Source organism: Cryptomeria japonica, chromosome 9 (assembly GCF_030272615.1).
Source record: "Cryptomeria japonica chromosome 9, Sugi_1.0, whole genome shotgun sequence".
NCBI lineage: Eukaryota > Viridiplantae > Streptophyta > Pinopsida > Cupressales > Cupressaceae > Cryptomeria > Cryptomeria japonica.
Window position 1 is genome coordinate 272,052,800 of NC_081413.1, and position 12,654 is coordinate 272,065,453.

General features: G+C 34.3%; 2 protein-coding genes across 2 annotated transcripts; both read right to left on the reverse strand.

Annotated features, from left to right (window-relative positions):
* Positions 1-356: 356 nt before the first annotated feature.
* LOC131061863 (transcription factor MYB4-like) lies at positions 357-2,501 on the reverse strand. The gene is made up of 3 exons (XM_059211591.1): positions 2,384-2,501; positions 978-1,107; positions 357-777 (listed from the first exon to the last, which is right to left on the reverse strand). Exons 1-3 carry the CDS (start codon positions 2,499-2,501, stop codon positions 357-359), a joined length of 669 nt encoding a protein of 222 aa, XP_059067574.1.
* A 4,719-nt stretch (positions 2,502-7,220) lies between these two features.
* LOC131061862 (transcription factor MYB3-like) lies at positions 7,221-8,221 on the reverse strand. The gene is made up of 3 exons (XM_059211592.1): positions 8,104-8,221; positions 7,769-7,898; positions 7,221-7,611 (listed from the first exon to the last, which is right to left on the reverse strand). Exons 1-3 carry the CDS (start codon positions 8,219-8,221, stop codon positions 7,221-7,223), a joined length of 639 nt encoding a protein of 212 aa, XP_059067575.1.
* Positions 8,222-12,654: the final 4,433 nt, after the last annotated feature.

Below are 12,654 nucleotides of genomic sequence, written 5' to 3' on the forward strand. Positions count from 1 at the left end.
GAAACAAAGCGATTATTTTATGAAGTCAAAGTTCTTCGACTTGATGCTCTGATTTGTCTCCGGATCTGGAAATGAGAAGTTTGATTGGGGACGGTACGTAAACCATTTAAACTTAATTTTATAAAGTACTAGTTTATTTTGTTTAAGTTGATGAGAGGTTAGTCGACTCGCCAGTACAAATTTGAACATTGTAAACACCTTGGAAACCTTCAAACAAGTTCAGCCATATAACAGCTTGATTGCAAGGCCAAGAGGTGAAATCCCGAATCCAAAAGAATCTAGATAAGCCTTACACAACGTTTCAGACGACTAAATTTGAACTTAGTTCATCTATGGAAACAAAAGCCAAATGTGTCTTACAACCATTTCACCATTTCATTCTGTTGTTGATAATACAAGTCAAGGATGGAGATTGACTCTTCAGATAAGTATGAATTGGACGATGATACCTCATCAGATGGATAGCTTGGGGTGCCATTTCTTTCTATTGCATGACATTTAGATGCCTCCTCATTTTCTTCTCCAACGTTCACTATTATAATATCCTCCTGCCCTTCTGCTTCTCTACACGTCCTTTTCCACAATGCTGCAGTTTTTGCAGATTCAATATCTGTGGGCGGAGACTTAGCTAGATTGTTTGTAGGTTTAGCAGTTAGTCTGGTAACCAAAGGTCTAGTTACTTTATTGCCGAGCACCCTATGTTTCAACCGGCTATACCAGTAGTTCTTCACCTCGTTGTCCATTCTTCCTGACATCCGACCGGCAATCAGTGACCATCTGTGAAAGCCCAACAGTATCCTTTGTCAAAGATTAATAGTATTCAGTACTTATATCGAGAGATATTCTACAATGATAATAAGAGTAGACTGTAATTACATGAATATGTTAACAAAATTTAAAAAAAAAAAATTCAACGTAGAATCTAAATAATTTGATATATAAATAATAAAAGTATATGAATGGGTTTCTGGAGATGCCTGTTTCCAAGCAGCTTGTGCAGCCTTATAATGAGATCTTCTTCATCTTGTGAAATGTTTCCGCGCTTTAAATTGGGGCGAAGATGATTCATCCACCGTAACCTGCAACTCCTACCACATCGCAACAAACCTGAACAAAAATATTATCACCTTAGAATGACTTATTCATCGCCCATCTCTAATAACGCGAGAAAATTTTATATGCCCAATAAGATTTGCCGAAAACCCAGAAGACTCTATGGTTAGAGAAAAATAAATAGCACGAAAAATGGTATGAAATGTATTAAAATGACCTTTAATGTAGTAAGGTATTTTAATGTAGTAAGGTATTGAAAGATGAGTAGAGTGCATCTAATGAAAACAAATCAGTAGTGAAGGATTAGGGGAAGAGTATTGATAGATAATATAGTTTCAATAATCGTCATTTTATTGTCATGTTGACCCCCAATAGCCTTTATAGTGAAAACATCATTAATAATTTGTTTTGTATCAATAGCCGATCATTTTTTGTTCATAATTGGTCCATTTGTGCACCACTATTGGAACATTTGTGCACCACTATTGGGGCATTTGTCAACAAGTACTAGCGATTTTGAGTTGACGGTTACTCGAACATCTTTAGTTAGGCATCGGGCGACACTTTGAAATGTGTACTTTTTGACCTTTGTGCGCATAACTATTCCACAGTGTGCATCGTTACTATCCAGCAGTTAAGTCGCATACGAAGACAACTTAAAAAAATAAAATCAAAATCCGATGTACCGTTTAAGATCTGTAGGTATGACGACTACTGATGCTCTTCCCCTAAAGGAAGTATCAAAACAGATAGAAAACAGAGACAAACAGAAATTTATATTGAACAAAATGAAATATTACATCGATTGACTTAGTTTCTATTCTTACATCCATACTTCAACATGACTTTCTTCAGACACACCTTTTACATCTTAGTGGACTCTTTCAGAGAGAGTGACTACAAAATACAGAGGCATTGAATATATAGAAAATTAAGCATACGATAAGGACAGAGACAAGTATAAAATATTATTCATCTTGTAATCAAAATCTCCGTGAATCTGCTGATGTGACAGGTAGAGTGCAGACTGGTAGAGTCCCAGAAAATCCATTTGAATCCAAGGAAAATCTGCTTTGAGTGCTTTCATTTAATGTTGAGGATTAACTGCAGATATGGATGATCATACGGAGGATATGAGACATGACAAGTTATTGACGGGGTAGGTGAGATTACTTCCAACAAGTAGAAGCACCTGATTTGAATTCAGCTAAATCTCTCACATGACATGTACAAATACGAAGTGATACTGCAAATAATTTTTGTTGGCAATAATATTTCCAGATCGGCTATTCTATGAACTATTAAGAATGAAGATTCATGTTATACAGACCTGTTGTTTTAGGGATCCTACTCCAGTGACCTTCCCCGTGAAGTTGAATATGTTGTTTCAGAAGAGAGTCTTCCTCTGGTGTCCAATGACCCTTCTTAAAATCTGAACAGCTCGCCATGACTGAATAAAAAGAAGTCCTGGGGTATACAACTTCCTCAAGCTTTGAAGAAACAAGACAGAGTTTCCCAATATATGGTTTTTAGGTAGTATTCGGAAAATGGGCAAGCAATGGTGAGGGAGGGAAGTTTGTAGCTTAATTGGTCCATTGAAAGAAACGTGTGTGTATTTCTGGAAATCTTTATGCAGTTTTATTTGTTGTTCTTTCGACTGGCTTGTTTTTTCTTCACAATTTTGATGAATACATATATAATATTCTACCAAAATTGAAAAGCGCATTCCAACAACTAACGTGTTTTAGATTATGTGCCACATTAAAATAACAGCTCATTTTTAATCACGTTGAACGTCCCGTAAAAAGAAATGAATTGTTATCTCTGATTGCCGGAGGAAATCTGTCGTCTTCTTCATTCTTAAAATTGAGAAATAGGTGGCAAGGCGTCACCTGGCGTCTTGATTTTTGTTTCCACCCCCCACCAGAATACACAACTTGTCATTTATAATCACTATTTATTTAGTGATTAGGAGGAAGATACTCTAATATAGTTATTTTTCATTTAATATTATGAGTTGGGTTTTAGTAACAGGTGTTGTTGTTCCCAATTCTTTTTCAAGTTCTATGTATATATAAAGTGGTATATAATAATGAAAAATAGAGGATGTGTTTGATTAACATATTATAATATAAAATTGATCGTGTATTAATTTGAATTTCAAGTATAAATTGATATTACATTTTCTATTATCTTAAATAATTTACATTTGTAGTTCTTTCTTTTCGGTGTAGTTGTATCTTCTATGCTTGCTGGTTTTAAAAATATATTTACTTTTGGATGTACTTATATCTGAAAATCTAATGCCAAGTGGTTTCTTTAGGAGCTCACTATAGATAAAGGGAATTCTTTATGAGTTCCTTAATACTTTTGCCAACTAACATGATTGAAGGTGGATGATACAAAGGTGTAAGTTCCCGTAGTATAAGTCAAGTTTGATGATTGAGCTTGATGGATCTACATGATAATGCACTTTTGATGAGACTTTTACATGATGAACAATGCCCTAGAAGTAGCCTCTCCATACATCTTAAATGTTCAATTTGAGGTCTTCATGGCACAATAAAATAGGTAATGGTCAAATATTCAAAAGGGCTAAATCAAGAAAGAAGGAAAATATATTAAATAGTTGGGATAATGATGTATATATACTTCTATCCATGAGATAGATCTTCCCTTTTGGCTAGAATAATATAATAAGTGGGAGTATTTTAGCATAGAAGTTCATAGTACTACCTTGTTATGTATGCAATTACATAGTTTATATTGTTATGACAATTATGCAGTTATACAGTTACATATATAACTATATTACTCCTATGTACATGTTGTTGTTGGGCTTCAAATAAAATGATTAAGCATTCTATCTTATCTTCCTTTCCCTTGTACTTATAAAACGTTGGCACTACAGAGTTTGTTGGAAAGGGTGGCATGCATAGTATTTGGTCAAATGGATAAGGACATTAGTCCTCCATTTTGTACTTTTTTCTTTAAGTCCACTAACTTTGATATACATCATTTGTTGTTGTATAATTTGTACTTGTTGTTCTAGGATCTCTATGATGGACAATGGGAGATTAGTTTTTGGTTAGGTTCCACAAAAGGATTCACTTTTTGATAGATGGGTGGTTGGTTGAAGGTGTGTGGGTTTTGATTAAAATGATGTAAGTTATGGTGAAATGTGTTGTATTCTATCATAGGTTGAGTGGTATGGGTGAAGTTAGATGAAAATGTTGGATTACGTGGAGGTATGTATGTGGTTTGAGAGTTAGTCAACGTGATGTATTGAGAGAAGTATGATGTTGGTTTGGAGATTGGTTGTATGTGCTTGAAGGAATCATATTTTGTTGTGGTGGTCATGGGAGGTTTTGCAAGGTAAGGTTTTTATTGAGTGGTGCACTATGAGAGGTTGGATGTTGATTGTTGGTTGAAGTATCCAATGGGAGTGAAGTGTTTGTTTGGGGTATGCTCATTATTATTGTGGGTTGGGAGGTGTTAGTGTTGTTCACTTTCAAAAAAGGAGGTGGTATGCTAGCTTGTGGATTTTGAATTGGTGGGTTGTAAGCTGAGTTTTGATTGTTTTTTTTTGGAAATATGTTGTTTTGAGTTGGGATGGTGCTATTTTTGTTTAATTTTTGTGCATTCAAGAGCGGATTGTTGAATTGTAAGTTAAATGTGTGTGGCGTAGGAATGTTAATCAGAGTAGTATCATGCAAAGTTTTAACAAATGACACATTTATGGTTAATTGTTGAGAAATAGGGTCTTAAGACAAGGATTGTTCATGTGAAGCTCCTAGGTTTTGTGACATAGTGTTGACTTCTGATTCTTTCACCATGGATTCATTAAATTTGGCAGGAAGTTTAAAAAACATATATTTGAATTAGTAGAAAAAAATGCATTTATGATTGTAAGCACATGGGGATCTTGGGATGCATCATCAATTTCTTCTTAGCTCATACTTTTCTGAATGTTTGGCAAGAACATATTCACCCAAAGTAGGTGCAAACTAGGAAAGACATACTCAATTTGTCCTTCATTTCCTATCTCAATACTTAAAAGATAACATGGACCTTGGTTAGCTTTCCTTTGCTTAACAATTGTCTTGAAATAAAATTCCTAGAATAGCATGAGCATCCACGACTGTGACCATGAATAACTAATTAGTTCGTTATATATTTGAATGGATCATTGATTAATTTAAAATATAATTGAGAGAGCTAAAAGATAGTTCCTAAATTTTTATCATGCAAACAACATGGCTAGTGCTTCTTGTTTCATTCTGGTGTATTTCCTTTTAGGCGCCACAAGATTTCTACATGCAAATAAAAATTGGATGGCCTTTGTTACCCCTTGATTGTGATAATAATACTTTGATAGATGATTTAGATGAATTCACTTGCGTATGGAACAAATGGTTTCAATTAGTGAAAGTAAAAAATAGGTTTAGTTAAAATTTATTCTTTATAATGTCAAATGATCCTTAAAATTTTCTGTCCATGCAATCTTCCTATTTTTCTTTTTTCAATAACTTCTCTATTGGACCTACTAGTGAGGCATAATTTTTTATTTTTTTATGATAAGTAGTGTAACGAAGGAATATACCACAATCACTTTATTGATAACATTCAAGCAAGATATAAATACCTATCAATATAATTAAAATTATATATCTCCAAGTAAATTAATAAAATATAATAAGTAGTTCTATTTTCATTTTACTCATGTTTATTTTGCATTCATAAACTAAAAATGATAAATAAATGTGTATTTGAAAAGAGAAACAAGATTTGGGTTATGACTGTGCTTCCATGTCTTCTATGGTTAAATTGACTATATTATTAGTTTTGAATGGGATAATAATATTCCTAAAATGGGGAAAAGCATGATAATGTATTAACACTTGCCTATAGTGTATGGTGTATTTTGTGTTGCATGATTACATTCAGGTCAATGACTCATGTTCTCAAATTGTATTTGTTTCTTAGTATCCTTGCAATTTGATTATGCCAATTTAATGGTGTTAAATAGACATAATTAGATTATATGCTTAGTGATTGTGAGAAGTTCCTTAAGAAATGGATAATACTTTCATAAGTTTGCAAGATTAACTCCCATTTGTAGTGTTTCTCTCTTGCATGTAGGGCTTGTTGAATCATTATAGCTTATGAAAATTACAAAACCTTAATATGAGAGTTGGATGCCACTATTCTAGATGGGCATGCTCACATTTGTCTAAAATAGCTTGATCCTATGCTCAAATTCACTCAATAATCTTGATTAATATGACATTTTAGAAAAATTCATCTCCTCTCGTTTTAATACAATAACTTATATTCAAGAAAAAAAAATGTATTAAATTAATTCTCTATCATTTTATATATTTCTTACATCTATTTGTTTAATACAAGATATACCCACCAGCTCTTTTTTGTTTTATTAACTATGCCTGGTAAACTTTTTAACGTGACCGGTGACGCTGGCATGACACGCCCTCTGGCTCCACATGAACGCTTCCGCGAGCACAATGGTCCAGCGAAGGCACAAGGCCTTGCGAGCACAATCGTCCAGCGAAAGCACAAGGCCTTGCGAGCACAATGGCCCAGTAGAGATTGGAACCTTGGTGGCCGCTTCACCAACGAAGTGTTTAAACCGCAACACTACATGTCCGAATACATACCCACCAGCCAGCTTTATTATTAATCTTTTAGATCTATTATTATTATTATTATTAATATTCAATATTTAATGTGATACTCATAAAAGTGTTTATGATTATGTTTCTTGGCGTGTGAGCAAGATAGGTCCCGCTACACTCTTAACATTTATAAAGATTCTGAAGTGTCACACAATTAATGCTGCTTTCACATAATTATGGGCTGGGTGCAATGGATATTATAAGAATTAGCCAAAAAGGGCTTTTTGGAGATTGTTTTCTGATGTCAATGTTACTAACCTGATGCTCTATGTGTCTACGGATTTTCATATAATTTATTTTGTTTGGGTTGATGAGACCTGACAAGACCAACGAGATTGAAGATCACCACCAAATAAGTGAATCTAATCGAACCCATATTATTTTGGTCGAAAAGAAGGTACAGAATGTTTACAGAACAACAAATCTGAAATTGACTAATGCATACGCCCAAAACAAAAATCCAAATGCCACTCACAACCAATGTTCTATCTCACTCTGCTCTTCATAACACAAGTGAAGGAGGGAATTTGACTCTTCAAACAAATAGAAATTGCAAGGTGATACTTCAGACGGATACCCATCTCTTTCAAATGCATCACATTTGGATGGCTCCTCCATTTCTTCTCCAACTTCGAGTGCAATATCCTGCCCTTGTGCTTCTATGCACGCGTCCTTCCATTTTGCAGATTCAATTTCTGTGGGCAGAGACTTGGCTGGATTGTTTAAACGTTTAGCAGTTAATCTGCTAACCGAAGATCTTAATACTTTGTTGCCGAGCACCCTATGTTTCAACCGGCTATACCAGTAATTCTTCACCTCATTGTCTGTTCTTCCCGGCATCCGACCTACAATCAATGACCATCTGCAAACGCCAAATCTAGTCTACACTTAATTATTTATCATCATGGGCTTCGTAAGATTTTTCCCTACCAAAATAAGAAAATTATTTATTGCTGAAGTATAGAATTATTATAGATTGTTAAACTGTGTAATTCAAATAAATGTGTTTCTCGGCTTGCCTGTTGCCAAGCAGTATTTGCAGCCTTATGATAAGCTCTTCTTCGTCTTGTGAAATTTTTCCACGCTTTAAATTGGGGCGAAGATGATTCATCCACCGTAACCTGCAACTCCTACCACATCGCAACAAACCTGAACAAAAAATCACCTTAGAATGGCTCAATCTATCACTCATCACTGATAATGCCAGAAACATCAAATAGCAATGATCTCTTTAATTGATTCAAATATAATCCATGAAATGTAAGAAAAAGAAGTGATATTGCAAATAAATTTGTTGGCAATAATATTTCAATTATCTAGCACTAAAAGTACGAAAATATGTTCGTATGCAGACCTGATGTTATAGGAATAGAGCTCCAGTGAGCTTCGCCGTGAAGTTGGATATGTTGTTTGAGAAGACGGTCTTCCTCTTTTGTCCAATACCCCTTCTTAAACTCTGATCCGCTCGCCATGATTGAATGAAAAGAGGCCCTTCAAGCTTTGGAAAAAGGCCGCACAGTTTCCCAATATATATAGAGCTTCAAATAAGTTAATTTGGCCTCAAACAATAATTTACAGAGAGTAATGTATATTTTAAAAATGCAGTTGTACATTCAAACAAAATCAAGAATCTAGTGACTCAACTTAGTTTGGCTTTTGTTTCAATGTTTTATTTTTTTCAATATGATTGTGTTTTACCTTTGCTATCAAGAATATAAAATTATTATATCCCAGAAAAAATCCAACAATCAGAGAAGAAGATGCTTAATATGGAAATTAAGTATCAATTCAACAACTAAGAGATGAACCATTATAAGGAAATTGACATGATTAAGATTATGTGCTACATTAAAATAACATTTCAATTTAGTCAAGTTGGATGCCCTTCAAGAAATCTATCATTTATCAATGATTGTTGGTGGAAATTTATCGTCGTCTTCATTCTTGTAATTGAGAAATAGCTGGCTCTGCGTCGCCTATCAGATACCTTATCGCGAATGAGGCCACAATGGTGTTTTATCCGTATTGCAGTCATTAGCAGTTTGAGTTTGAATGATTTTCTAAGGTTGTAGGCCAGTTTCTTTGTCGCGAGTTTTGGTTTCATCCACCACCACAACACAGGCAAGCTTTGTAATCGAGGATATACAACACATATTTCTGATGTTGTATTGAGTAGGAAAGGACAAGGTTAACTCGAGATATTTTGTTTGGTTAAATACGTTGTGTAAATGTTCTTGTTTCACTTAGATTCGAGTTACAAGACATCTCTTGTGTATACCTATGGAATAATGATGAAATTGGATTCTATTATGGATCCATGCATTGCGATTCGCGAATAAATTTGTGCAGTGTTTGCTTTCTTATATTTATCTAATGTGAATAAATAGATTCTTACTCGAGATAGTTTTTTCAAATTCCAAGATCAGTCATTTCTCTTTTCGAGATTAAAGTACATTGATTTCAGGAAGAAAACCATGCGAAAAGGTAGATGTTATATTATTCAGTATCGATGAACTACAGTAAATACAGAGCATGTTGGCAATAATTTCTCCCCCGTCTACGCAGACGCTTTTCAGTCAACCTGAGCAATTAATATAGAAGTTTCTATATCTGCCAGCATTTAAACTAGAAACTTCCTCCATCGACTGCCAGTCAATAGTCTATGCATGTGCCTTGACTACGTTGCTTCTAGACAGATTCCAAGGCCTCTATAAATAAGAGGCATTGTATATGTTCGGTACTACATGTTGAGCTGTAAGGGGCTGTGTAATTCAGCTGTATGTAATGGTGTTTGGGAGATGAATGAGCTGAAGCTCTGTAATGATTTTGTTGATGAATATAAATTGTGTATTTGTGATTCAATGTGTAAATGTGTGTCTCCCTGTTTCCTCCCCCGATCCTTCAAATTGGTATCAGAGCTCACGGGAGATGATTCTGCGGGAGTCATAGTCTGATTGCATACTACAAAGGAATGGTGAGCAGAAGCTGCTGAAGCAGATAATGCTGGATGGAGAGATCATAGCTGACCAAGGAAGGTATTAACAAAAAAGAGGGTATAGTAAAAAGCAGAGCAAGAAAAAAACACTTGCACAGAAAAGCAAGGTAGCACAACACAATTTTGAAATTAAATTCATATATTACACAACAATGTGCTGTTACATTCTTACTCTACAAATAAGAATGTAGTTTATAAACTGTATTCTGAGCTCTAGAAGTTCTGAGCTTTTCTTAAAGTCTGCGGTGGAAGAGAAATCTAGAAAGGTAGAAAAATCTAGAAGCAGAGGAAACTTGTGGTGGCTGGAGAGTTCTGGAAAAGACTGTAATAAATGATCGCCCATTGTAGTCACTCTATAATTATCATTCACATTTTTGATTAAACATTTATCATTGTAGAACTCTATTTTATACCCTTGATTTGCAATTTGAGATACATAAAGTAGATTTGTTTTCAATTCTGGAACTAACTTCACATTTTTGAGCACACCATTATCAACTTTGACATTTCCAGTCCCTTTAACTTCCAAAGCACTGTTATTTCCCAAATATATTTTTTGTGTACTACTTTCACTTATTAATTCAAATTGTTCCTTATTATGAGACATGTTGTGTAGCACTAGAGTCAATAAACCAATCATCCTTAGAAGAATTATTTTCTTTAAGTGCAACACAAAAACATTTCTTTTAGAATCAACAAATTTAGTAAAAACTTATATGTCCTCTTTTTTGTATCTCTATTCTTTTTGAAACATTAATTTTCTTTGTGACCCATCTTTCCACAATAAATACATTTCCATTTACTTCTATTATAATCTGTAAATGACATACTTTTATTTTTATTCTTCCAATTCCTTTCTTTGGATTTATTATTGTGACTTTTTATAAAATTGTTTTCCTTTCATTATGAATGCTTGAGATTCATCACTAAATGTTTCTCTTTCCTAAATTTGACGCTTTTCTTGTTGCAATAATTTAGCACATAACTCTTCAGATTTAATACTTTTTAATTTATCTGTAGTATCTAATCTTCTTATAAATGATTGTAAGATCCTAGAAGACTTTGTTATATTATTTGCACAAAATCTTTATCATCTATATCCTTTCCAAGAGAAGCAAGCTCATTTTTCTTTTCCTTTAATTTACTTAAATGTGGAACTAACTCTTGCGAGCTTGATAATCTCATGTTATATAATTCTGTGGTGAGAGATAAAATCCATACATCACCTGAATTTTGATATAGATTTTTAAATGTGCCATACTTTAACTCCACTCCTTTCATTACGAACTTCTAGAAAAACTTCTTCTAAAAGTGGGAGCTTGATTAATGTTGCTGCCTTTTTATCTCTTTTATCCCAATTTTTTTTGTCTTTTCTAGGATTTGTTGGTCTTTGTTCATTACCAGGAACAATCTCATAACAATTTTCAACAGTTAGAGTAATTTCAATATGAGATACCTAGTCATAATAATTTTTTCCATTCAATTTAATTGTAGGTAGAGAGATACCAAGAGAAACCATTGTTAAATTCCCTCCTTTTTGGATAAGAATGAAACCTACTTCAAAAATCCTTAATACCCAAATTTAAAAACTGAAAATTTCTCACCAATTTCTTGTATTTGTATTCTTCACTTTTTGATGTAGTATTATTCACTTGCTTCCAGAAATTGCCAATGTTGCTCACAACCAAATTGAAACCACTAGAAAATCTCTTGTCACAACCCAAGATTTTAAATCTGCTCTGATACCATATTAACAAATAAGAGGTTATAGTAAAAACAAAGCAACAAAAAAACACTTGCACAAAAAAGCAGGGAATCACAACACAATTTTGAAATTAAATTCATATATTACACAACAATGTGTTGCTACATTCTTACTCTACAAATCTCTAGGGGAGGCTGTAGTTTATAGACTGTATTCTGAGCTCTAGAAGTTTTTGAGCTTTTCTTAAAGTCTGTGGTGGAAGAGAAATCTAGAAAGGTAGAAAAATCTAGAGTCAGAGGAAACTTGTGGTGGCTGGAGAGTTCTGGAAAAGACTAATAAATGATCACCAACCCAACACTGTAGTTTGTATTAAAATAAACATTATTCTAACAGAAGGAAAGAAACACATGGAGAACCCAATTAGAATGGGGTAAATGCTGCCGATTATTAAAGACAATGCCATAGTTCGGAAAAATGACTAAAAGTTGTTGTTCATATCAAAAGTTGCCACGAACAAAGTCTGCTAAAAAGCTACGGCTACCAAGAAGATTGCAAGCCGTTTAAATGAAATAAAGCCACCAAAGATCACAAACAGTCAAAGACAAGGATCAAAGACAAGGATCCGTATGTGTTGGAGAAATCGAGATTGTTTGCAATAGCCAGAAGGTCACCATGAGTGAAGTAGATCGTGTGTTTTTTGGAAATTGCACCAGAAGGTGCTCTGTTATGAGAAGACACCAGAGAAGAGTTTGCAAGAGAGCGCCCATGGGAAGGAAGCAGTAGAAGCCGTTAAAGAAGGAAAGGCTAGTTGCCGGTTGAATCAGAAATCGTTACCTCTTAAAGATCACCGAAAGATCGTAGGGTATGAAGGAGTTTTAGACTTGAGAAGTCGTGAGTCAAAGAGATAATCACTAATCAGAGGAAGGAGGGGGATGTTTCATTAAGGAGAAGTTCCCTCAAAGTTAGAAGAACTAATGAGTGGAATGCAAGCCGTCATCAAGGATCATTGCAGTAGACCATTCGAGGAAAGACCGCAGATCTGTGGAGATAAGTCATGACTCACAACCAGACAAAGAATATTTTGGAAATTGTTACCAAGAAAGGAAGAAGATCATCATGTAAAATGGAATGCTGAAGTCATGTAGTTTCTAGTTCTTACGAGAAAATAATTTAATGTCGTGAGAAGTAAGAAAATTTGGGTCAAG

Excerpts from the sequence above, each read along its gene's own strand:
- LOC131061863 (XM_059211591.1), bottom strand. The coding sequence starts at position 2,501 with ATGGCGAGCTGTTCAGATTTTAAGAAGGGTCATTGGACACCAGAGGAA. Across the intron at positions 1,108-2,383 it reads TAGGATCCCTAAAACAACAG|GTTTGTTGCGATGTGGTAGG; the intron begins GTCTGTATAACA and ends ATTTTTGTTCAG. Across the intron at positions 778-977 it reads CACAAGCTGCTTGGAAACAG|ATGGTCACTGATTGCCGGTC; the intron begins GCATCTCCAGAA and ends GGGCTTTCACAG.
- LOC131061862 (XM_059211592.1), bottom strand. The coding sequence starts at position 8,221 with ATGGCGAGCGGATCAGAGTTTAAGAAGGGGTATTGGACAAAAGAGGAA. Across the intron at positions 7,899-8,103 it reads CTCTATTCCTATAACATCAG|GTTTGTTGCGATGTGGTAGG; the intron begins GTCTGCATACGA and ends TTTTTTGTTCAG. Across the intron at positions 7,612-7,768 it reads CAAATACTGCTTGGCAACAG|ATGGTCATTGATTGTAGGTC; the intron begins GCAAGCCGAGAA and ends TGGCGTTTGCAG.